Source organism: Vipera ursinii (assembly GCF_947247035.1).
Source record: "Vipera ursinii genome assembly, chromosome: 3".
In the NCBI taxonomy this organism is placed as follows: Eukaryota; Metazoa; Chordata; class Lepidosauria; order Squamata; family Viperidae; genus Vipera; species Vipera ursinii.
The window spans coordinates 70,760,903-70,786,911 of NC_139516.1; the positions used below are offsets into that span (position 1 = coordinate 70,760,903).

The following is a 26,009-nucleotide window of genomic DNA, read 5'->3' on the forward strand; positions in this document are numbered from 1 at the left end:
GAAACGATCGTTCGGCGGCCGTTACCCTGCGCGCGGGGGGCCTTTTTTTCCCCCTCCCTCGCGATTAGAGCGACGGGAAGCGCCGAGGGACACACGAAGGAGGCGTCTCCCGATCCCCCAGGGCCCTTAACCCCTCTGCCCTCGATGCGTTTGTAAGTGCCGGATCAGGAGGCAGCGCGATGGCTTCAAGCAGCGGCACCGATGTGATCCAGGTCACAAACGTCTCCCCGAGCGCCAGCTCGGAACAGATGCGGACTCTCTTCGGCTTCCTGGGCAAGATCGAAGAATTGCGCCTCTTCCCTCCCGAGTAAGTTCCGCTTCTCGAGAGAGAGAGAGAGAGAGAGAAAGACGATGGTCGATTTTTTTTTAAAAAGGCCGCGGCCTCATTGAAGCCGTGAAGCCATTGCTGGAGTTATTACTAGGCCCCGATCGGCCGGGGTGGGGCCGGGCGTGGAGGAGAGGGCCGGAGGACAGCGGCAGAAATAGAGACGAGCTGGCCTAGGCGCTTGCCGCTTTCCAAAGGCTAAAAGCGGATCACGCGGTCCTTTCCGCGCCATCCACCCCCCCCCGGGCTCCATCTTGAGTTTCCGGCGCTGGCGCTGCCTTTCTTTTTGGCTCGCCGCCCTCGCCCGCTTTCGAAACCGGGGGAGGGAGGGGAGGAGGCAGGCGGCGTCCAAAAAAAAAGAAAAAAGAAAGATCTGCGGGGGTCGCTGACGGACGCTTTTGAACGCAACGTGTATTTTGTGTTTTAGGGGATTAGGCTAGGCCAGGGGTCGGCAACCTCGGCTCTTTTATGACTCGTGGACTTCAACTCCCAGAATTCCTGAGCCAGCTATGCTGGCTCAGGAATTCTGGGAGTTGAAGTCCACGAGTCATAAAAGAGCCGAGGTTGCCGACCCCTGGGCTAGACAATGTCGGCTGGCGACCCCCAGGGGGAGGGCCTTCTGTGTGGGAGCGCCAGCCCTATGGAATCAGCTCCCCCCTGAGCTTCGGATGGCCCAAAACCTCCAAAACGCTCCTGTTTCACTAGGCTGACAGGCATTTTAATTCATTTATATTTAGTATTTTTTTTTTTTTTTTTTTATTGAAAAGTTTTAAAAAATACAATTTTCCTTTAAGAAACCCCCCTTCCCCCTCCCTCCTCCCCTCCCTACCTCCCCCCTATCTCCCCCCCTCCCCCTCTCCCTCCTCCCTCCCCTGCCTCCCCCCCTCTACTTCCCCTCCTCCCCCCCTCCCCCCCCTCCGACTTCCCAGAGCAAAATACAAGGTATATATCTAAAAAGCAATCATAAACAATCATATACTAACAATTATAAACTCTAAAATCCATCACTCTCTAGCTTATATAAAGTAAACCAATCCTTAACAATACTAAATATATATAAAAAACTAAAATAAAAGAAAACTAGCATCATTCCCATCTATGTTCTTCCACATTTCCCTATTACCTAAACATATTCTCATTTACACATCACAAACACCTATCCCTATTAACCTCTCTAGCCAAAATAGACTATAATAGATAGTTCTTACACAAATTAACCCGCATTAACCCACAAAACTTTCTTCCTCTTCCTCTGTAATAAATTGTCCATTAATTCCAAATTAAAGATTCTGTTGCCATACATATCATCCCAAAACTTTTAAAAACACAAGTACCACTTGTCTATAAGTATATTGTGGAAGTTCCATAGATTTCTGCTGGTCTTATTTTTTTGTCTTTTTTGAGCGTTTTAAGGCAGCACGCGTCACCCTCTGTTCTCTAATATCATCCAAAAGAGTTGCAGCTTGAACTCCTCCTGTACCCTTCTCGTCTATCAGTCCATCTTCATCCTCTTGATGTTCTCCTTCTCCAGATCCCTCTGCAGCTTCCAGAAGTGTTGATGGGGTTACATTTAAAACATTGTTGTAAAAGTCATGCGCTTGCTTCACATTACCCAAACAGTACCTTTTGCCATCATACATGAAGCTCAGCCCAGCTGGGATCTCCCATCTGAACCTTATATCCCTTTGCTTGAGCTCTTGCACAAGAAAAATAAAATCCTTCCTTCTCTTTAAGATCTTTGGAGGAATTTCTTTTAGAACCAAAACTTCTTGACCAGCAATCACAACTTTGGTATCATAGGCAGCTTGTATAACTTCATCTCTAACTTCCCTTTTTACAAAATAAACCACCACATCTCTAGGCAACTTTCTCTGTTTAGCAATCCACGAATTCACACGAAACACTTTGTCCATACCTTGTTTTATTTCAGATGCTGGATGATTCAATACCCCCTCAAAAGCCTCAGAAACCAGCTGCTTTAAATCTTCCTTAATATTCTCTTTTAGGCCTCTAATTCTCACAGCAAACTGCATCTGGTAAAATTGGGCCAGACTCTGTTCACTATCCATTTTGTCTTTTAAATCTTCAATTTCCAAAACTTTTGCTTCTAATATAGCATTCTTTTGAGTCAAGTCTTGCACTTGATCATCCAGCACCTCCACACATTTAGCAACTTTATGCACTGAGGACAAAATGTCTGCCTTCATCTCTCTAAGTTTCTGTTCCATCCTTTCTTCCATTCTCTGCTCCAATTTCTCCAATTTCTCCTCCATCTGTGCAAATTTAGCACCCATTGACTCCAGAATTAACTGGGTATGTTTTTCAAGATCCTTCGAAGTCAATACATCAGGAGAATGCAACGCCTGCAGTAATGATTGTTGTTGCACCGGAGAATTTCCAGCACTCCGAAAAGTTCTAGGGGGAGGTTTAGCCGCCATCTTTTACTTACAATTGTGACGCACTTTCACTTTAAGTTTTAAGCAAAGTCCATCAAGCTTGAGAGTAAAATAAAATAATCTTCTTCATCTCTTCATCTTTCCCTCTTGTACTGCTCTGCCTGCTCTTTTCCTTTCATGGTCTCTCCTTCAAGCAGGGATGGTCGCAGACGCCTGGCTCTGCTCCATAAAGTCCGGAGCAGAGACGCTAGCCAGCTGGGAGCAGCCCAGGCTACGGGGGAGTTCAATCCTTCAGCCGCCCAAGCTCCAAGCTCAGGCGGCCCCGGAGAACTCAACCCCCACCTGGGGGCTCACCCCCTCCTCTTCTCCCGAGGAGGGGGCTTCAAATTCGCCCGAACAGCTGATCGGCGCTGTTTCGGGCGAAAAATCACACAGCTGAGCTGCGGGCAGCCCGGGAAGGCTGTCTCCGGCGCCGCGGAGCCACCGGAAGCCCTATATTTAGTATTTTTAATTTGTTTATATTTTTTTTTTAAAAAAAATTCTCTAATTTTAATTTATTGCACAGATGTTCTCAATTTTATTTCTATCTTGATTTCTGCACCTATTATATGTTTTGCTGTTAGCCGCCCTGAGTCCTTCGGGAGATAGGGCGGGATATCAATCCCATCAATCAATCAATAAATTTTTCCGAGGCCGTTCCGCGGACGCGCTTGGCCCGCTTCCGTGGGAGAGCCACGTTGCGAGGTGGATTGGTTTTAGGAAAAATACTGTATTGCCCGGGGGGGGGGGGAGAGAGAGAAGAAACTCCGGTTGTAAGAGGAGGAAGAGTTAAGCTACGGTTTAATCCAGGTTGTTTTCCTGTCGCCAGTTAAATATTTATTTATTTATTTATTTATTTATTTATTTATTTATTTATTTATTTAATGCAGCGTTTCCCAACCTTAGCAACTTGAAGATGCGTGGACTTCAACTCCCAGAATTCCCCAGCCAGCTATGCTGGCTGGGGAATTCTGGGAGTTGAAGTCCACGCATCTTCAAGTTCCTAAGGTTGGGAAACGCTGAATTAATGGGACTTATATCCCACCCTCTCTCCCGAGGGACTCAGGGCGGCTAACAACAACGAAACTTAAAAGGTCTCTGTACAGTAAATTAAAATTAGAAATGGAAATAAATTAAAGAATAGAGTTAAAATGGTAAACGTAATAAAAATCCCTGTCCGTCCCAAAATATAACAACAAAGTTGATTTTTCTTTTCTTCGATTATGGTTTTTGTTTGTTTGTTTGTTTTTGGGAGCCGTATTAGCATTTGTAGTTTTTGTAATTTTCAGGTAAAAAGGAAGTAAGTGTCTGTGTTACCTTTCGATGAGCCGTTTGGGTCCTAAGGATAAGCCAGACCCGATTCCACACAAGGCAGTGTGATAACCCACGATTTGGATTTTTGAATTGATAAAGAGCCACAAGAAGTAACCAGTGTGAAAAAAAAAGGTTTCCCCCCATTTATCCTCTTTCGATGGGAGTATATTTGGGAACTTGTGCTGTGGTGTCTGAAAGAGAGCTGGTGGGGGTGAAACAGGAACCTAATTTTATTATGAATGCAGAATAGATTCCTATAGTACCAATAAAGGAGGATATTTGTAGCTCAGGGTTGAAACTCAAAACACTCCTTTTCCACCTGGCTGATCTGGACTGACAGGCATTTTAATTATGTTTACAATTTTTAATTTATTTTTAATTTTAATTTATTGCACAGATGACTTTAATTTTAATTTTATCTTAATTTCTGTTATATGTTATTGTTGTTAGCCGCCCTGAGTCCTTCGGGAGATAGGGCGAGATATAAGTCCCATAAATAAATTATAAATAAATAAATAAATAAATAGATAAATAAATAGATAGATAGATAGATAGATAGATAAATAAATAAATCCTAGCACTGATGATGTTACCTGGTTTGGGTAACGCAAGGTCTGCAAGAAAAACAACACAGACCACCACTGGGGTAGACTACTGTAGTAGAAGTAATGCTGAACTATTGAGATCGGCCACAGATTAGTGAAATAACCAAAACGGGGGTTTTTGTTGTTCAGGTTTCAGACAGAACAAACTCCAGACAGGGTGAGGAGGCAAAATTGCTACATCTCAAGTAGATGCCAAGGCAACATATAACCTACTGGCCCAACCACTCCCCAATGTTCTTGTTGTTCGTCTCTTCTTGCTTCAACTAAGCATGTATGGCCCTCGCCTAACTTTCCACCATCTTTCTTGCCTTCTCTCTTGCATTGAGAGAGGAAGATGCTGGCATTCAGTAAAGTTCTAAGAATCTGACTCCATTTACTTCTGGCAATAAGAAAACACAGCAGGCTTGGCCTGTGTCCCATATAATCCGAAAGCATATTCTAGAATGGCTGTTAACAATCTGGTGGCCTCTAGATCAATGGGACTGCAATTCCCATGATCCCAGGCCAGTAAAATATAGCATACTTGGGGTTTTATGGTGAAGCATACTTTTGGGGGGGGGTGTTCCAGGTTAGGAAAAAGATATTTCCACAGATAGTCACTGTATGCCCAAAACACAACAGGAAAGAAGGGACCTTTCTAAATATTCAGATTTTCTGCATGAAAAAGGAAAAGAAGCCCTGCAAAATGTACCGTAATTATGGGATATTATTTGAGGGAACACCTCCTGCCAGCATCAAACTCCCTTTGTCCAGTGCGCTCACACAGGGAGGGCCTTCTCTATGGGTGCGCCTGCCCTCTGGAACCAGCTGCCCGTGGAGCTTAGGACCGCCCCTGACCTTCGTTCATTCCGCTGGGACCTGAAGACCTGGCTCTTTGAGCTCTCCGGCCCAGGCTGAGAATTTTTAACTGAGGTTTTTAGTTAAGGGATAATTTAATCTTTTTAAATTGTTTTTTAACTTTTGTATTTTGTACTGTTTGATTTTAAATACCCTGTAAACCACCCTGAGTCCTTGGGGAAAGGGCGGTATATACGGTAAATTTAATAAAATTAAAATTAAAAATTATTGAAATATGGAAGCCACCCAACTATTACAGGGATACATCTCAGAAAATGCCTGCATAGCATCAGTACTTAAAGCATAACTTGGCCCTAGCATAATGTTAAATTATACTAATTACCCTGAAATAACAAGTTGGGAGGTAAAACAATTTCCCTGGAAGAGGATTGGTTGTTGATTTCCCACCATAAGTGACATAATTCTGTCTGGGCATTTACTTTATGGATATAGCTACAAATTTGGATCATTTTTTTATTTATTTATAGCTCTTCTTTAATTCAGCAGTTTTAGATAGTTCATATTATATTCTGTCCTGTTTTTCTCAGGAAAAAAACAACTCCCAAGTGGTAGATTGGATTGAGAGTCTGTGTGACCCAGAGTACCTGATGAGCTTCTGTGGCTAATGATGAATTAGCATCTAGTTCTTCTCAACTCTGATCTAACACCATAATCATGCTACCTCACTTAATCTTTTATTTGGTGCAAAGCTAAACCTTTGGGTTCTTAGTGTTGTCTGAACTTGATGGTTTTCCTCTAGCCATTCCCCAGCCAGGCTAGATAACAGACCAGAAAACAACCAGACCCTTACAGTTTAGCCCTGAACTACGGGTAGTAGATATTTTTTTTGTCACTGGAAAAGTAAACTACTTACCATCATTAACATGAAGTGTGTACAACGCACTTTGCATGTATTTCTTTAAGCGAGAGATGATATATGTTGCCCTGAGGGAAGATTTTTCTCTCAAAGAGAAAAAAAATCAAGTTATCATCTATTGCAGACATGTCAAACACAAGGCCCGGGGGCCAGATTCGGCCCGCGAAGTGGTTTCATGCGGCCCGTGAAGCCATCCTGGAAACAGTGAGGGAACGGCCCCCACTGCCTTGGCCCTGGCCCAGAGACCCTCCTTCTGCCAGAGACCCTCAGATCTGTCCCACCTCCTGCCCAGGCCCCCCATAGGCACCCTTGATGCGAACGATGGTAGAGCTGGCCATGCCCACCCAGTAGGCCATACGCACTGTAGCCACGCCCACCCAGTAGGCCACGCCCACCCTGGCCATACCCACCCGGCCCCTTGAGGGCAACCGCAATGCTGATGCGGCCCTCAATGAAATTGAGTTTGACACCCCTGATCTATTGCCTACCACATCCTATCAAGAATGTCAGTTACATCTTCCCAGTTTTCAGTATTAGATTAAATCTTAAATACGCATAGTAAGAACCAAGTGTATGTCTGAGTGAACAACTCTAGGGTTGCCCTCTTCGTAATTTTGAAAGGGTAGGTGAATATTAATATTATTTATACTTATTTAAGTTTAATTGAAATTAAGTATAAATATGAACCTTCTCCAGCCATGCATTTAATAATTTTCCCTGTTCTATAACATTAAAAGCAGCAAGCATTTTTGGAAAAACTGCGCTCCATGCCCAATACTTTTTTATATAGTTCCATAAGTCAAATAATGTCTTAACCTTTGTTCATGTTACATCTGACGTTCATATTCTGATTTTTTTTCCAGTGATTCCCCTTTGCCTGTCTCTTCCCGTGTGTGTTTTGTAAAGTTCCAAGAACCTGACTCTGCAGTTGTGGCTCAGCACCTGACAAATACTGTATTCGTTGACCGAGCATTGATAGTCGTACCCTACGCAGAAGGTTTGTGAATTGTTTAAAGATCTATGAAGCCATAGACCTCTTGATATTAAATCCTGATGTAGTTGAATAGCATGAAGTTTAGCATGTAAAACATCCAAGCATTTTGCATTTTTAAAACCCTTGGTATACTCTCATCGTTGATTTCTGTACAACAGACAGAAAATACTAATTCAGCACTTGCTGGAGCTTGCCCATCTGTTTTTGCAAAGGCTTTTAGAATATTTTTATATTCGTGCAGCATTCTTTGATTTATTTTCGCCAGACTGCCTCAATCAATTTTTAAGCTATCTTTTTTAAATGAAATATGTAAACAAGCAACGTTGCTTTAAGTTGCCTGGCATCTGTTATCACATGGCTCATTCTCCCTTGTGGAGAGTTAGTGAATACATATATATATATCATCAGTTACAAGGCAATGTTCTGCTTGTTTTAGTTGACAACTGAAAAGCAGTTACCCTCAACATAAATTCTGGTACACCAAGGGTTTGATATCTCTGCTAGTCAGAAAATATCGGCAACGGTGCTAAATGGGCACTGGGTATTAGATCTTATTCCACATTTTCTTATTCAACCTTGCTATATATTCTAGAATTTCTCTAAAATAATAAACTCTTCTCTCTTATTTGTGTGTGTGATTTTTATAGTGGAGAAGGCAAATGCAAAAGCCCTTCCAGATGACTGAAACTGTGGGGTCCTCTGCAGCTACAGGGGATTCTAGACATTAACTAAAGGCCAGCAAGCACTCAAGTCCCCAAGTGTTTTCCCGGTGCAAATCACTCACTTGTTAACAACATTTTTTTCTCTTCTTTTTCTTACATTTTTAGGGTGTTACAGTAATTTGAAAAACAAATGAGCAGGTTGGAAATATAACTAAAACTCTGCCAAGAAGACTGCTCTTCTAATGAGTTCTGTTGAACCACTGTAGATTGCAGCACAGCTCTTTCAAAGGCACTGTTAACTGATAAACTAGCACTCATTTTAGATCACGAGATTACAGCAAAGGCTTAAGCTGCACTTCTGCAATACAGAGATTACTGCATCTCATTAAAATCAACGGGGTTTACTTACGCAGACTAATTGTGCTGGAATGTGATCTATGTTTTTTTATATGTAGTATCTCGTTTTGCTCATTAACAAGGCAGAAGAATGTGCAACAGGCAGGTCTGATTAATGTTAGGATATTCCAAACTGAAACCCTCATTAAGATCGACAAAGTTTAACCCTCATTGGTTTAACTTGGCTGAATAGAACGCTTTAAAGTATTGCTTCTTACATATAATTCTGACAGTGTCAGATACATCTGTGTCTTGAGTCTTACATATTTGCTATCTGTATTAGGGCCAAGCTAGATGCGACAGTAGCTGTGTTTTTAAATACGGATCTTGTAGAAAGAGGAAGGGTGGGAGTGCTTCTTTTTAGAGCAAAAGGGGGCACATGGGTGAAGTGTATAGCCGCCTTCCTGTGCCTGCAATTTAACCTCCTTGCAGTCTGTCTTCCTTTGTTTTTTTCTTTATCTGAGTTCCAGTGCTGCAACTGTGCCAGCACCCGCAGAAAGCTACTGTGGTGAAATAAGCAGCAGGCTGGGGTAGGTTTCAGGGCCCTTGCCTCTTTGTATTCCTTTTATTACTAAACATGGATAAAGACCATTTTATGTGATTGGGGAAGGAATGCCGCTGTCGTGTTCACCTTGGCTCTAATTAACTGAACCAATAGTGTCCAAAATATTTGCAAGTGAGTGTTTTTAAGAATAGTACCTCTCTTTTAAGAGCTTGAATGGTTTTTATACGTAATACATATATTTTTTCTCTTTATAAACATGATTTTAAACTCTGCTAGAAAGATAGACGACTGATAAATCTCTTACTGCAACATCAGTCCAAAAAAAAAAAGATGACTTTTCTGAATTTTGCTGAGGCTTGTTTAATGCAATTTGAGCAGTTGTTGCCTATCAAGAACTCATTGGGTTTTTAGGATCTGCACCATTTTGTAGTTGGCAGGATATGACAATTCTGGGCACAGTGGTTTTATCAGAATAATGGACCCATGGATTTTCCTATGAACTTGGTCTGCTCTGTTCTCGCAAATCTTCCTTATCTGTGAAAGAATATGGGTATCACTCTTCAATTCTTCTTTTCACAAGGCCCCATTTTTGCTGGTGCTTAAGCATTGCTGAGGGGAAAAAAAAACATTTCAAGATCAGTGAAACTGTTCAGTTGCATTGAGGCATATGCTTAAGCACTCCGCTGAATTGAAATCTTTACCCTTTACTATTGTGGCGATACGTTCTGATATTACCTCTCTACAAATATCAAAGTATGCATTGTACTGATCATATCCCCTAGTATCAAGTTGCATTTCTGTTTTTGGTGTGTTCATACATCTTGGTGTTGATTGTTGCTTTGTGTTCTAGACTTAACACAAAGTTCACGGTAAGGCATAGTACTATAATCTTCGTGATGAAATGGAAGGTTTGGAAGCAATGTAGATATTAAAACAGTGACTTTGGGTGGGTTTTATCTAGGTTCTTTGGTTAATGTTTGTTTCTTTTGTCTGTTTCTTTTTTCTTCATTTCTACACATTCATGCAGTATGTCATGGTTCTAACAAAGCAGCAGTAAAAAAACTCTTGACGCATGAAAATTAACTGGTGAGGGGCCTCATTGTTTTTTTTAAAATTGTAGTTTTATTTCTGAATAACTTTTTTCCTAAAAAAACGAGAGGATCAGATGCATGACTACTTAATGGATGCAGATCTTCTGTGAGGTGTCTCAAGAGCATTTTTAGCTAGATGCCAGAAATGTTATAGTTGCACTAATTGTGTGTAAACATAAGTAATATCCTCTTGAGACATAATTTGCATGCAAATTTATCCCATAATCTCAGTAGATATGTTTATATTGATGCATTAATGCCCTGTATCTAAATGACCTCCCTCCCCCCCTTTTCCCACCATAACTTTTGGTATTGAAATTATGACAGCTCAGTGACAGAAGAAAGATAACAGTGCTGTGTATTATACATTTGTTTATATTATCGGCACTTCTCAGTATAGGTGGAAGGAACCATTACCTTTATTTAACAGTGGTTTTTCTTTTTTGTTGTTGTGTTTTACAGTTCTTTTCCCTGGTTCAGCCTGAACTATATACCAGGCCCTGCTGAAAATACCACCCAACAGTTTTCTTCTGCAGCTTATCCAGTTTCTCTTAAGTGCCCTGTACATATTGTATGTTTTATGATGAGATGCAGTTTTTTTTTAATATGTCTTGCAGAAACGGTTCTGGTATTTGCAAATATATAGTACAGTTGTCTTATTGAACTCTCTCACGTTGGGGGCTTGGGCACATTAACAGATTAATCCATATGTATAGGGCTTTTGCTGTTGGTTAAAATAACAACAATCAACATTACTGTTTGTCTCACGTTGGGCCTTTTGAAGGTTATTCTTTGTTCAGGGATAGGCGATAAAAATAGACACTTAGCAGACTACCAGCTGCAAATCAGAAGTTTATTCTGAAAGGGCAGTACTCATCAGCATTCTTGGTACAGTAACCATAACACAGAGTGGAGCATGTGTTTTACTGCACAGGTAAGAATGTGTCACATTTTAGGTGTTTACATAAACACATACACGCGGACACATATGCAGAACCTACATTTGGACCTTTGTGGAGACCTTCATATCCAAATGAGAAGTCAGCAAAAGCCCTACACTTTTTCTTACCTTCTCTTTTAAGTTTTACAAAATTGTATGGTAGGTGTAAAAGAAATCATAGTGAACTGTGCCATATTATTAACCCCTAAATCAAACTTTTTTTGTCTTGTGTATCTTGATTTTTCTGTGTGCTTTATAGTGAAGCAGCCGACACGAGTCGTTGTTCATAAAACAGCTTTTGAAAGTTGAGAGCACACCCCTGGAGAACCGACTGTGCTTGCTTACGTTTGGTTCATGACTTAAAAATCGAGTACAGGTGATGAAATCTTGGCAGTGTTAACAAAAAAGTAGTGTGTATTGTGCTATTTTTTATTCTAGAACTTAACCTTTTGTAGAGAAAAAGGAACAAATTTTCACACATTGAAGTTTCATTCTGACAAACAAGTTAATGATAAATTATTAAGAGAGCAAACATTGTATTATAGCCAACATAAGTACTTTCAGCAAACTCAGATGGTGTTTCAGGGAGACATTTTCTGGGTGTATTTGTGTGTGGTTTTTTTGTTTTGTTTTTTAAAAGAAAAAAAAAGAGAAATTGGTGGGGGTAACTTCTAATGCAAAGTTGTCTCTCTGCAGGAGTTATTCCTGATGAGACTAAGGCTTTATCTCTCCTGGCACCAGCTAATGCTGTGGCAGGCCTTCTGCCAGGGGGTGGACTCCTGCCTACACCCAACCCACTTTCTCAGGTAAGAAGTACACGGTGCATCAAATAACAGCAAAATTATATGATTTATATTCCTTTGTTTATGGGAGGTATGCTTATTTGAAGTTATCGTAGCGTTCGTAGCAGAATTATAATGAAGTAAGAATTCCCCCCCCCCCCCAGTAACTGATTTCCTAGACTGGATCCCGTTCTTCCTTTTAGTTCACTGGGTTGACATCTAATTCGCTGCTACTTTTAAAGAGTTTCCTCCCCCCCCCCCACCTTCGATCCATAAAGCAACCTCTGAAATGAAAACATATGGAAGATTATGACCAGAAATGACATTCAACCATTTCTAGAGTTAGGGATGAGCCCCGGTGCAAGAGGCAAAAAGAATTGCTATGTTTTCATACGGCGTAATACTTGCACTGCTTATATGTCTTAACTGGTTTCTGTTGACCTTATCTTTAAAAAAAATATTTTTAAATGAAAATGATTTATATAGCAGTCAAATCATTTAAAAAGCATTTGTCATTTACTCACTGTTCTCCCCCCCCCCCCCGTAAAATCACAGGTGGGAGTTATGTTTGTAGTTTTCAGAAAGGGGCTTTCTTCGGATTTCCAGGGGGCAACCTTTTTACAGTAATGTTGATCCCCGTTGAGTTTGGTGTGGCTAACTTTCTAGAAAGTTTACCTCTATTGTAGCCTAAGAGTGAGCGCGCTTTCATGTTCGCCTTAGAACCAAAAGTGAGGGCCTCGGATCGAGATTCTAAAAAGATGAATAAAGAACCGTCTATTATTCTTCCTTTCCAATATCCAGAAATATAGTTTTAAGAGAAGGCTGGGCTCCAAGTGGGAAACGCTACTGGTAGCAAGGATGTGAATTTCTCTTAAATGGTCTATATAGTTGCAAAATGAAAGAGGAGGCCAAATTTACAAATTCACAGAAGGTATGTCGGGCTAGAACAGGGGTAAGCAACCTCGGCTCTTTTATGACTCATGGACTTCAACTCCCAGAATTCCTGAGCCTGACTCAGGAATTCTGGGAGTTGAAGTCCATGAGTCATAAAAGAGCTGAGGTTGCCTACCCCTGGGCTAGAAGAAGCATGCAGATCCTGTGAAATACCTTCTTGCTTCTAATTCCTTTTTGTTTCCTGCCATTCAGAGAGTGGAGACTGCCCGTTTAGAAGAGAGAAGAGAAATGCTTCTTCTGAGATGCAGCTAGTTTAGTATAAATGCAATAGTTTTGAAAATCTTAACTATTATTTCATTAATTGGACTTTTGGAGGTTTAATTTGGGTGCATGTTGTAAAAAATTGGAGAAAATTAAAAACTGGGGTGATTCATATTTCCTACTTGCGTGAACCACGTTCACTTTATCTCCAATATTGGTTTTTAAAAAATCAGCTAGCAAATGATAAAATATTCTTGCATGAAAATTGGTTTACTATGACCAATTGCTACTGTAGCCATTATGGCAACTGTTCAACCTAAGGGGACATCATTTGGCCAAGCATCCCATGTTTAGTCACCAGAACCTCCAGTTGGGATAGACTTAATAGCTAAAGGAAGATAGGAAACCTCTGCATTGGATTCACAGGCGCTGATACCCAATTAGATGAATAATCTGATTTGATATAAAACAGCTACCTACATTAAAGTTAATGTCATAATTAATGTCAGCGCTTCAGAACTTTAAAAAGTTACAACTTGTTCCTGTTTTCCAGAGATCTGGAAAATGGTAGAACAATTAGAATATGCTGTATTTGTTCTTTCCTTATGAAAATGCATAGATTTTACACATTTTCATTCTTACAGATCGGTGCTGTTCCTCTGGCTGCTTTAGGAGCTCCAACTCTAGATCCAACTCTAGCTGCTCTAGGTCTTCCTGGGGCAAACTTAAACTCTCAGGTATATTGCTTTTAAGTATAAGCCTGTCTCTGGAAAATCACCAGTTTCTATATTTATGCAGTTCCAAGCTCATGGAACTTTTACTGTGGAATTCCATAGGATTATTTTTGTTGACTCTGGTTTTCCACGTCAACAAGAAACAAGTGAATTCATCTGACTATTGGAAGATTATCATGTATGATTGTGTATTTAACTCAGAGCAATTTATGTGCTGAACCAGTATCAGAATAGTATTGGAGGAAACCCAATCAGCTAAAGTTCATTGTAGAGAGAACTTTCTCTCATGGTGAAATATTTACTTGTTTTTGAAAAACTGCGCTACAATTAGCCAAAAATTGGGCTTTTCTTTTTGTATTTTGCTTTATCAGTTTAAGATAATGAACAACATAGGGAAATAAACTCCTTCAGCATTCTCCCATATCTCAAATCTGATTCATAGGGTTAGAAATTCATTTGTAACAGATTTTGGTGAATTGTTGGGCAGTGGTAATATTTCATGCCATCAATATATTGTACAATGAGAACTCAAACTCTTTAGAAGTTCTTTAACAACAACATTAGAGTTCACACTTGGCTAATACCATTTTATAATTGAAAAAGCTATATAACAGTTCTGACTCAAGTGCAGTCTTAATTGTATTTGTCTATTTATTGACTCTTAGATTCTGGATATATTTCTCATTCCAGCCATTTTGTAAATGGACAATTCCTCCAATTGCAGAAACCTCAAATAATTGAGGACTCTTGTGTAAAATTAAATATCAACATGAATAACTACCGTATTTTTCGGACCATAAGACACACTTTTTTTCCCCAAAAGGGGGGGGAAACGAGGGTGCGTCTTATGGTCCGAAGGTGATCCGTATGGCCAGCCCCAACTTCTGCAAGTGGAGCACGAATCGGCACGTGCTGAGAAATGCCGATTTCACGCTCCTGCAATCTGTCTCGCTCGGTTTCAGCTTCCCTTGCTACAAGAGAAAGCAGGCTGAAACGGAGTGAGGGAGATTGCCAGGAATGCGAATCAGCTGATCTCACGCTGCTGCAATCTCCCTTGTTTCAGCCTGCTTTCTCTTGTAGCAAGGGAAGCTGAAACCGATTGAAGGAGATTGCAGGAGCACGAGATCGGCCGATTTGCATTTCTGGCAATCTCCGTTTCAGCTTGCTTTCTGCAAGAGAAAGCCGGGCCGCCTCCGCGGGTACTGCTCTAATGCAGAGAGGGAAGGACAAAGAGGGAGGGAAGGAAGGAAGGGACAATGGGAGAGGGAGGGAGAGAGAGAAAGAGGGAGAGAGAGAGAAGGAAAAAGAAATAGGGAGGGAGAGAAAGGGAGAGAGAGAAAGGGAGGGAAATAGAGGGAGAGAGAAAGGGAGAAATAGAGGGAAAGAAAAATAGGGAGATAGAGAAGGAGAAAGAAAGGGAAGGAAATAGAGAGAGGGAGAGATAGGGAAAGAGAAAAATAGGGAGAGAAAGAGGGAGATGGAGAGAAAGGGAGAGAGGAGAGAGAAAGAAAGAGGGAGGGGGAGAGGGAGAGAAAGAGAAGGAGAGAGAGGAATTAAATTAGTAACATGATTGTTAAGTGAATCTGGTTTCCCCACTAACTTTGCTTCTCAGAAGGTTGCAAAAGGCGATCACATGACCCTGGAACAATGTGGCCATCATAAATATGAATCGATTGCCAAGCATCCAAATGTAAATCACATGACCCTGGGGATGCTGCAACGGTCATAAGTGTGAAAAATGGTCATAAGTCACTTTTTTCAGTGCCGTTGTAACTTTGAACAGTCACTAAGTGAATCGTAAGTCAAGGACTACCTGTACTTTATCATTTTTTTCCCTTTTTTTGGGGGGTCAAGTTTTTGACACCTTGCTGGGCGACTGGTGGTACTCGGACATTGCCTTGTCCTAAAAGTGGTACAATGGATGAAAAGGATGAAAAGCCCTGTTTTAGTATACCGGTACTATTTGGTTCAGAATTTTTTTTCTTGTTTGCCTGCTCTAAAAACTGGGTGCGTCTTATGGTCAGGTGTGTCTTATGGCCCGAAAAATACGGTAGTTATCAGAAATAAAAAAATAGCTTGGATCTTGTGTATACAGTAGTGTTCTCAAAGAATTTAAATGTACACTAAGCTAATACATATGCTTACGGTAACTTGTATTATTTAATTTTGGCTAGATTTAAAGCCGTTTGGGTGTAATCCCCCCCCAAATATTTATATAAAAAGCATTTTTTTATTATTTTTCCTTATAGTCTCTTGCAGCAGATCAACTATTAAAACTTATGAGCACAGTGGATCCAAAGTAAGTATGGACTTTTAGACTTTTCCCCCAGACTTGCATGGTACAGGTAGTCCTTTACTCATGACCACAAAATTTCGGTCACTAAGCATGACTTTTGTTCCATTTCATGGCCTTTGACGCCACAGGTGTTAAGTGAATCGCTCCAGTTCAGTTAGTAACAGAAAGGTTAAGTGACTGCCTTCCTCGTTGACTTTGCTTGTCAGGAGGTCAGTGAATCTGGTCATATAACCCTGGGACACTGCAACTGTCATATGTACATGCCAGTTGCCAAGCGTCCAAATTTTGATCACATGACCATGGGAATGCTGTAATGATCGTAAGTATAAGAAACAGTCACAAGTCACGGTTTTCAATGCCGTTGTAACTTCAAATGATCACTACATGAATAGGTGTAAGTCGAGGACTGCCTGTAACTACCTGGACTTGGGGAAGCAGTTCTTTTGTGCTGCTCTTCCACTTTTGCTGTAGTAAAAACAAGGAGATGGCGCTATCAAGACTAGTTTAACATGCTTAATTGGCTTCCTTAATTTCCTAAGAAGAGGAAATGGGCGAATGCTGAGACCGCACCCTCGGATCTTCTAAGCAGGATTTATCCCTGGATGCATGCTATAATTTTATTTGCCCTTTGAATTATGGGACAACATTTCATAAGTAGTAAGATATTTTCCTCTCCTTGGCAGTGCAATTCTAAGTTACTGATGGTAGGGATGGCAAATAAAACAGTTGAGAAATGGGATTTTTGGAAGATGTCAGTTTTATAGGTCCATTAATTAAGAATATTTTCAAATTATAGTTAAATTAAGTGCTGCAATTGTAAGCTTGTACTGCCAATTATATGTTTCATGGCATTTTAATCTATTACATCTCAGCTGTGAAATTTCACATGTAAATAAAAGTTCAATAAAAATTCAAAATGTAGGTTAAAATTAGCAAGACTTTTGTAGTATTACAAGAGTGACCTTTCTCCTATAGTTGTATATGCATGAGAAGATTCAGCTTGTTGAAATTCATAAAAATGTAGAAATACTAGAGACAGGACTTTATTTATTTATTTAGTAAATTTATATAGCTCTGATCTGATATATGTGACCGTGAACAGCATAAACTGTTAAAAACAGAAAAATACCAAAAAAAAAAATAACCACATACCAAAACAACAATACAAAAGCAACTAAAAAAATCTGCAGGAGAATGCAATTAATTTTCCTGGCAATACAGGCCTTTTGCAGGATGCATATCCATGTTAAAATCCTCAAGCAACAAGAGTTAATAAATTATTTTTTACAGATTAACATAAAACAATTTATGCATCTGGTATGAACTAATCCCAGATTAGTCCTGTATTTTCCCATTAGGGAATTTATTGCAAAAGAGAACAAACCCATGATCTTTGCTTTTCCTTTCTGTTTATATGTGTAGTTGGGAAATTGCCTGGACTAGAATATTCTTCCCAATCTCCTACTCTTGAAATGTGGTTTCCAGTGATTTCTGGTTCAGATTTCTAGTTCTAGTCCTTAACTTACAATCGCAATTGAGCCCAAAATTTCTGTTGTTAAGTGAGAAATTTGTTAAGTGAGTTTTGCCCCATTTCACAACCTTTCTTGCCGCAGTTGTTAGGTGAATCATTTTAGTTGACAAATTAGTAAGCCGGTTGATAAGTGAATCTGGCTTCAGGTCGCAAAAGGTGATCATGTGACCTTAGGACACAGCAACAGTCATAAATATGAACCAGTTGCCAAAATCTGAATTTTGATGCGGATGCTGCAAAGGTCGTAACTGAAAAACAGTATCAGGTCACTTTTTCCATTGCCGTTGTAACTGAACGAACTCTAAATGAAATGTTGTAAGTCAAGGACTACCTGTGCTCCTTAAAGAGCAGAAGGTGGAGGCTACCAACCTATTAATTTCAAGTAAATTCATGGAAAAAAATAAATATCTAAATACTGCATATTAAAGAACATTCTAGGCAGTGAGATTATCTAATAAAAAGGATACACTAGGCAAAAAAAATGAAAACAGCAAGCAAATTCCAGTTCCCATTTTTCAAATTAAGTTTTAAATAAGTTTGCATAGTCCTGAAATTAACAGTTAATGCGTGCTTTCATTTATTCATGAAAATGTATGTGCCAGTGAAAATGTATGTGCCAACTGATTCCAGACATAAATAAAAACAATAAAATACTTAATAATTTTTTTTAGCATCATACCTCAAAATGCCATTGTCGGCGATCAACAGTCTTTTTCACTGAAGGCCTTCTTATTAAAGGAGATTGTTGTGATTATTTTTCTAATAGATAACAAGTTACGTCTATATTCTGGTTTAAATGGTCTTTCAATTTAATTTCTACGTGGGTTTTTCTTTTTTAAATTTGATTCAGGCTGAATCATGTAGCTGCAGGCCTTGTTTCACCAAGTCTGAAAACAGATACCTCCAGTAAAGAAATAGAAGAAGCCATGAAACGAGTACGAGAAGCACAATCCCTGATTTCTGCTGCCATAGAGCCAGGTAAAGCAATATAAAATGTCCTCTAAGCAATTTTGCCTTCCAGAAAATTGCTGTAATACCTTGTGGTTCAGGTTTGGGGGAAAACAATGCATTGTATGAAATATCAGTAGAAAGTCAGATATAAGTAAACATCGGGAAGGACATCTGCTTAAGAATCATGACCAGTAGTTCTTTTGATATCAGTTGCTGAAAAATACAGCAGTTGTGGGCTTTCCAGGAGCATATTGATGAGTGCCATTGGAAACGAGATGCTGGAATTATTTTTGATCCGAACCAAAGAACCCCTTTTATATTTGTTCCTAGGCTTGTTCGGATGTTATCCTAGTCAGTGTTTCATTTTATAGAATAACATCCCACATCTATTTTATCTATGGGACTATGAATTGTTATGTTTGTAGTTCCTTGAAATATGCCCTTGACCCTTAACGCAATTGATAGAAATAGCAGACAACTGCTTTTGAGGCATGAAAACTTCTTTGGCTACAGTTAACTTGAAAAGCGTTCGCCCAATTTCTGTTCGTCGTTCTGTAATTGACATTTCTTATGTTCTGATGTCAGATAAAAAGGATGATAAAAGAAGGCATTCGAGATCCAGATCGCGCTCGAGGAGGAGGAGAACGCCTTCTTCTTCTAGACACAGGTCAGGGTTCCCAGAATGGCTCACCTGTTTACCAAGTTTGACAAATAAGACCTCGGTTACCATATAATATGGTAATGGCAGGCAGCAAACACTATATTTTTTAAAAAATAATAATAATTCAGAAATAAATTGTATTAAATCAATTGATTTAGGACTTATTTTTTTAGGTAACTGTATGAGAATACAGCTGATTTAGTCGAGTAAGAGTCACAAATAATTCCCCAAACCCTGATTAGTCTTTTTAGTGCGCATGAGCTGAACATGAAGTCATTGGAATAAGTGTAACGACTAGATAGTATTGCATGGGAAATGAGGAACCCCGGTGGGTGTTTGACAATTTGCCTTCTTTTAATATAAGGGGTTCCCTGTGTTTCATGTCTTTCAAAATGTATTTTAAGTTCCTCGTATTTTGTCTTTATTATTGAGGGAACCCTAATCGGTTACTTAAGATCGGAATCAAATGTAACAAATATTTCCATTTCTATATGTTGTGTTTCTGCTAGCGCTCAGATTATCTCAAGCCATACAGTCAGTCAAATGGACATCACCAGTGCCTGATACTGTAGTGAAATTACAATTTTTCACCATGCAAAGCTACCCTCAGTTTGTCAGATTGCCAGAAAGTGTGAACAGTTCATTTATACTCTGAAGACATTTAATTCTGCATAACAAATAGTAAATTCCCCTACTGTAAATAATAGTGGTGTACATTCTGTTTGCTTGGTCACTAAGCATCACTGAGCATTTGATAGTTCATATAGCATCTCTTACTATGTGATCTGATAAATTATTTTTGTTTTGATTAATGGTTTGCCTAATAGACGGTCACGAAGTCGATCGAGAAGACGGTCACATTCAAAGTCAAGGAGCAGAAGACGATCTAAAAGTCCACGACGGCGGCGATCTCACTCCAGAGAACGTATTAGGAGATCTAGGAGCACTTCCAAAACCAGGTGCTTGAAAAGTTCATATAGTTCTGGATTCTGTTTTACACTGAAGGAAGTTATTCTTTTGGCTATAAAAATATTGGAAACATGGTTTGTAGTCAGTTTCCATTCTTGTCGGATGAAAAACTCTGATCCAGCAAAAAAGCTCCATCTGTGGAATGGGAAGGTGACAACTTTCCCCAAAGTTTTGTTTTTTTCCATTTTTAAACATTACTCCAAACATGAGAAGGAGATCGGTGATAGGAAGAATAAGGGAAACCTTCCTTCTCTCTTGATGCTGCTATTAGTAGCTTCTGCTAGATCAAATAACATTGGTATTAATTCTACCCTGTAACCAGGATAGATGGATGGATAGATATTGGGAGCGTATCTAAAACAAAACAAGCTCATCATTTCTTCCTCTTTTTGGAAGACAAAACTAGCTTACCCAGGTGTGCTTTTTTAATCTAATGCTGGTTTGTTTGTTTTTTTAGAGACAAAAAGAAAGAAGAAAAGGAGAAGAAACGGTCTAAAACTCCACCCAAAAGCTACAGCACAGCCAGGCGATCCCGAAGCACAAGCAGGTTTGGTGTTTGGTATACTCCTATGTTTCTCTTGAATGCTGTCCAAATTTTGACTTCTAGGAAACTTCGCTATTTGAACAATAGTACACTAAAAGCATTTCAATGAATTGTACTGCTTTAGAAGGGACGCGGTGGCTCAGTGGGTTAGGACGCTGAGCTTGTCAATCAGAAGGTCGGCAATTTGGCGGGTTGAATCCTGAGTGCCGCGTAGCAGAGTGAGCGCCTGTTACTCGTCCCAGCTTCTGCCAACCTAGCAGTTCGAAAGCACATAAAAATGCAAGTAGAAAAATAGGGGCCACTACGGTGGGAAAGTAACAGTGTTCCATGCGCCTTTGGCATCTAGTCATGCCGGCCACATGACCACGGAGACGTCCTTGGACAAGCACTGGCTCTTCGGCTTTGAAACGGAGATGAGCACCGGTCCCTAGAGTTGGAAACGACTAGCACGCATGTGCGGGGGAACCTTTAGCTTACTGCTTTAGATCCGAACACTGAGATAAAATTCTCAGTGTTAACCCATCAACATTTCTATCTTCGAGGGCTAGTGAACCAGCACACCGAAGTCACTTAATGGAAGTTAATCCAGGCATTAATAGACATCTTGCACTTGTCAGTGTGAATCATGAAGAATGTGAAAGTTAACTCCTCTTATGCAAGCTCCTGGCCTTTAATTTCTCAGGCTCAACAAAATAGGGGTTGTTAGAAGTAGAGACCTCGTTCTGTACTTGCACATCTCAGGCTAGTTTATCCAGCTGATTGAATTACTGATTGAGAATTGGGGACAGTGTGGCTGGCATTCTGCATTAGAAACATTGTTTTGCAAGGTTTTTGCTACCAGCAAGAACAACTTCTGTCTTTCCTCTTGGCTTTTAGTTATTACCCCTGATTTTTCACTAGGTTGGTTGAGGTCACTAGGAGTTAAAAATCCTGAGCCTCAGAGAAAGAGTGATTTAATTTAGCTTTCTATTTATTTATTTTATTTATTTAATTGATTTTATATACCGCCCTATTCCCAAAGGACTCCGGGCGGTTTACAGGGCGAATTAAAACAATACAAATAAATACAATTAAAATAGAATTAAATTAAAACTAACCCACAATTAAAACAAATTAAAATTTAAAATTAAATTAAAAACCCCTCAGGCCAGGAAGATCAAATAACCAAGTTTTCAGGTCCCGGTGAAACGAGCGAAGGCGGAACCCTAAGGAGGCCCTCCCTGTGGGAACGCACAGGACGATGGGAGGCTGATACTGGCAGCAGGTGCTCCCTGAGATAATCCGGACCCATGCCATTTAGGGCTTTATAGGTCATCACCAGCACCTTGGGAGCGTATCTAAAACAAAACAAGCTCATCATTTCTTCTTCTTTTTGGAAGACAAAACTAGCTTACCCAGGTGTACTTTTTTAATCTAAAGCTAGTTTGTTTGTTTTTTTATTTATATGTATGCTTTTGTCCGCTACAAAGAAATGCTGAAGCCATTAAAGTATTTTTTTTCTTGTTTAAATGTACTTTGGAGATTAAATATATATTGTGGGAGTGTTAATAAATGCAAGGTAAAGTTTGATTGGGAGACACTCTTGTTACAGAGAAAGACGACGCAGAAGAAGCAGAAGTGGCTCCAGATCACCTAAAAAGCCTAGGTCACCTAAGAGAAAGGTGTCTAGATCCCCTTCACCAAAAAGGTTTGTCTTTTAACAAATCTACTGACTTAATCATTTTTTTTCTTTTTCAGTTCTCCTATTCTTGTAGGAAATGCCTTAGATCTGGTTCGGGCAGTATTTGTCAGCGTGGTTAAATTAACTGACTAACCATTCATTTTAGTAATAATTACTGGCATTAGAATCTTACTTCACTTTGGGGAACGTTGAAGTAATTTTTGAAGCTATTCAGTAAATTGGCACAACATCAATAAAGATATAATTTAATTATTTACCAATGGCGACCCAGATGAGCTTCTCTGCATTTCTCATGTTGTTAAACAGCTTCCATTTGCAGAGACTTGTGTTCAGCTTGCCCACAGAACATCTTAGTTAAAACATCTTAGTAATTCCATGAAGCGCTTGTGTTCTCCTTCTAAAGTGTCCGTGGTTTTCCTTTCCAGGCATAAGAAAGAGAAGAAAAAAGACAAAGACAAAGAGAGAAGCAGGGACGAACGTGAAAGATCGACAAGTAAAAAGAAAAAAAGCAAAGACAAAGAGAAAGAGCGAGAGAGGAAGTCTGAAAGTGACAAAGACGTCAAAGTATGCTTAAATATATTTCTCTGGGTTAACTTGAATTCCAGAGATTCCCAGCTTCACTTGAAACATGTCTTACGTGGTTTGTTTTATGTTTTGTCTTGGCAAAGCAGGTCACAAGGGATTATGATGAAGAAGAACAAGGCTACGATAGTGAAAAAGAGAAAAAAGAGGAGAAAGCCTCTGATGCCACTTCTCCAAAGTTTAAGGAGTCCCCGGAGAAAGGGGGCGGCGAACCAAGGGAGTCCAAGGTCAATGGAGATGATCATCACGAAGAGGATATGGATATGAGTGACTGAATATGCCTTTGCCATGAAAACAATTGGCCACATGCATCAGTGTCATTCCTGTGTGATTTCTTTATGCTGTACTTGTTTAATCTTCCAGACTAGATGTATACAGCTGTAACTATAAATGGTTGTAAAGCTCCTAATATTAAATAATTACATCCAAAGTTTTAGAGAAAGTGGTATCTGGGTTTCCATTCTTGTGATTGGCTAAATTGAATTGAGTAGCCCAGCAGTCCTTACTAGCTTGGTGCTGCTTTTTTTTCCTTTTTGAGCAAAAAGCTGCATGCATCTTTGACAGGCATGGACTGTTTGTGTTGTATGATCTTTTTAGTAAACCAGCTCACCTACAATAGTGTTTCTAGAGTTTGATTATTTACAATAATAGAGCAAAATAGGGAATGAACTGGCTGCATGTTAACTGGCAGGAACATCCTTATCTCTTACAACATGGTGGCCCACTGAGGGCCTTCAGGGTAGAGAGAGAAACTAACATTAGCTTCATCTGGAAAGAAATCTGATAGAGGTAGATAATATTTCTAGCCCTGTGGCTGAATCTTTTTGTTGTGGATTTGTTTGACTTTGACACGGTTGAAATGCATTAGTCTTTTTATGCCCAGTGTAAGGTCGGCTGAGTCTCAATCCTTCTCAGGTGGGTGTTTGATTTTTCACAATTTGGACTTCTTGAAGGGAAAAAAGTAACATTTCTGTATTTTGCAGAAGAGACAGACAGAGATAACCTTGTGTAGTTTTTTAGAAGCTGCATTTCATTTTGAGTATTAAAACTCTGCAACAAAAAAAAGGGTAGTGCATTTTAAATGGAACTTCGTAATGATTTTAAAACAAGTCTACTTGATAATGTATTTGATCTCAAGTTGTATAAACTAACTCATTTGTGTTGCAGTCACTGAAGTAGTAACCTTTGACAGTAATTTTTATGTTATGCAAAGTATACGGGCAATCTATTTTAGTTCTGGAAGTTTTGGGGGCATATACTTTTGTGCAGGTAAAAAAAACAAAAGTAGGCTACAGTCTGTGCCATGTTTATGTACAGTTTCTGAAATTGTTTTACAAGACTTTGATAATAAAAAAATCATAAAAATACACACTTGATTTGTACTAAAGTGTGCGTGTATCGGTGTTAATGATTTGTATAAAGCTACCTCACTTTTTTCCACTTATATTTTCATTTAGTATCATTGTTCAAATCTGTATAGTTCCAAAAAAAATAATATCTAGCATGTTTATAATTTTGTGTCCAGGGAAGTTTTTTTCCCATATGTTGAAAATCTGATAGCAACCACTCCTCCCAAAAAAGGGGCTGCCCTTCTAAAAAAGAAAATAGTCCATGTATTTTTAATATTTAGTATCATTGGACAAACATACCGCTTGATATTTGTTTTTCAAAGTTTGTGAGAATAAAATTACATCTGAATACTTTGGGTTCAGAATACTAATCTATTAAAATCCTCCAATTCCAGTAACCAAAAAGAAGAACCCCATTACAAGTTAGAATTAGTAGCTATGTTGTCTACTGAAATAATATTTTCTATTGGCGTTTCAAAGTGAAAATAGAATTTATAATTTTAGTAATAAGTATTTTCTAAATATATCAAAATATACCTTAAATGTTATCTGGCCTTCTCTAAACAACAAATAGGATATATCTTTACAGGAGAGGAACATGAAACACAATACCATTAATTGTATCTATAAAAGCGCATTTGTAGAATGTTCAATCTTCGCAGTTTCTTTTGACTAAATTTCAAATTACTGTACCAAAGAAGTATAATAAATGAGGGCTGAACAGATGGAATTCAGCTTCTGATTCCCAAAAAGCTTTTACCATGTACAAATGGCAAAGATGATGAAATTTTAAAGTGTATAATCCCAGGAGAAATGAATTAATTTGGTTGCTAGATAAATTTCAGGTTTGTTGGCCAGACTCAGAACAATAGAAATGGAACAGCAGCTTTGTGAAAATAAAAAAATCAGCTTTATAAATAGGCTGGCTTTAATTTAACATATTTTTAAAACTGAAAATCAGTACTGGAGAGCAGGGGTCCCCGGGTCATAGGCTGATACCGGTCCGTGGTCTGTTAGGAACTGGGCCACATGGCTGGAGGTGTGTGGCGGGTGAGCATTTGTGCAGGATCTAGATTGCATATTCTTAGGGTTATTGGCCTCCGCCTGGTTTTAAAATTGCTCCAACCTTAACCTTTTGCCAGACACTAGGAATCTTGTATGTTCCAAACATTCCTTAAAACGTTTCTAGAAGCCTAATAATCTCCAAAGACAGAAAAAGTTGACAATTGGATGTGGAGCAGGTTACAGGTGGACCTTCTGACAGTGCTGGACAAGTAGCTATGACTGGTCCTTGTATTGTACTTTATGGTCGCAGAGTCCCCATGGTCATACAATAGTATTTGCAACCTTCCTACCAGCAAAGTCAATGGGGAAGCCAGCAGAAGGTCATAAATGGCAACTACAGAACATCCTCATTTAACAAACTGCAGTGATTCGCTTGACAATGACAACTGGGACTGCTGGAATTAGTGAGGTTAAGCAGCATGATCATGTGATGTCTCTGACTAGTTTGCCTAGTGAAGCAGCTCCGATCCCAATTGCAGTTGTCAACTGAGGACTGCTATATTAAGAGTTTGAGGATTCATAAAGTAACACATTGTTTCTCACAAGCAATCTCATCTTTTTTTGATAAAGTGAGTAAAGTGATGATCAGATTGGCAAGGTGTAGCAAGTAAAACGGGAGGGTCAAGACTCAGGAGAATGTTGACAACTTTAAATGTTGGAAAAAACCAGCAAAATGAATTGCAGCAGAAAAATAATACATTTCACATTTAACAAGGAAAAATATCTAA

The 26,009-nt window shown here is 39.4% G+C and overlaps 1 protein-coding gene across 3 annotated transcripts; it reads left to right on the forward strand.

The window, feature by feature from the left end:
* Positions 1–24,238, forward strand: SRSF11 (serine and arginine rich splicing factor 11). 3 transcript variants are annotated; one of them, XM_083357832.1, is made up of 12 exons: positions 1–307; positions 7,257–7,390; positions 11,678–11,787; positions 13,563–13,655; positions 15,902–15,951; positions 18,330–18,457; positions 19,016–19,097; positions 19,919–20,050; positions 20,518–20,607; positions 22,196–22,291; positions 22,711–22,849; positions 22,954–24,238. In XM_083357832.1, exons 1-12 carry the CDS (start codon positions 180–182, stop codon positions 23,140–23,142), a joined length of 1,371 nt encoding a protein of 456 aa, XP_083213958.1. In that variant the 5' UTR covers positions 1–179; the 3' UTR covers positions 23,143–24,238. The 3 variants fall into 3 exon arrangements, with proteins under 3 accessions (XP_083213958.1, XP_083213959.1, XP_083213960.1); XM_083357833.1 differs by having other exon boundaries at positions 6–307; positions 22,957–24,238; XM_083357834.1 differs by lacking the exons at positions 1–307; positions 7,257–7,390 and adding an exon at positions 10,424–11,357.
* Positions 24,239–26,009: the final 1,771 nt, after the last annotated feature.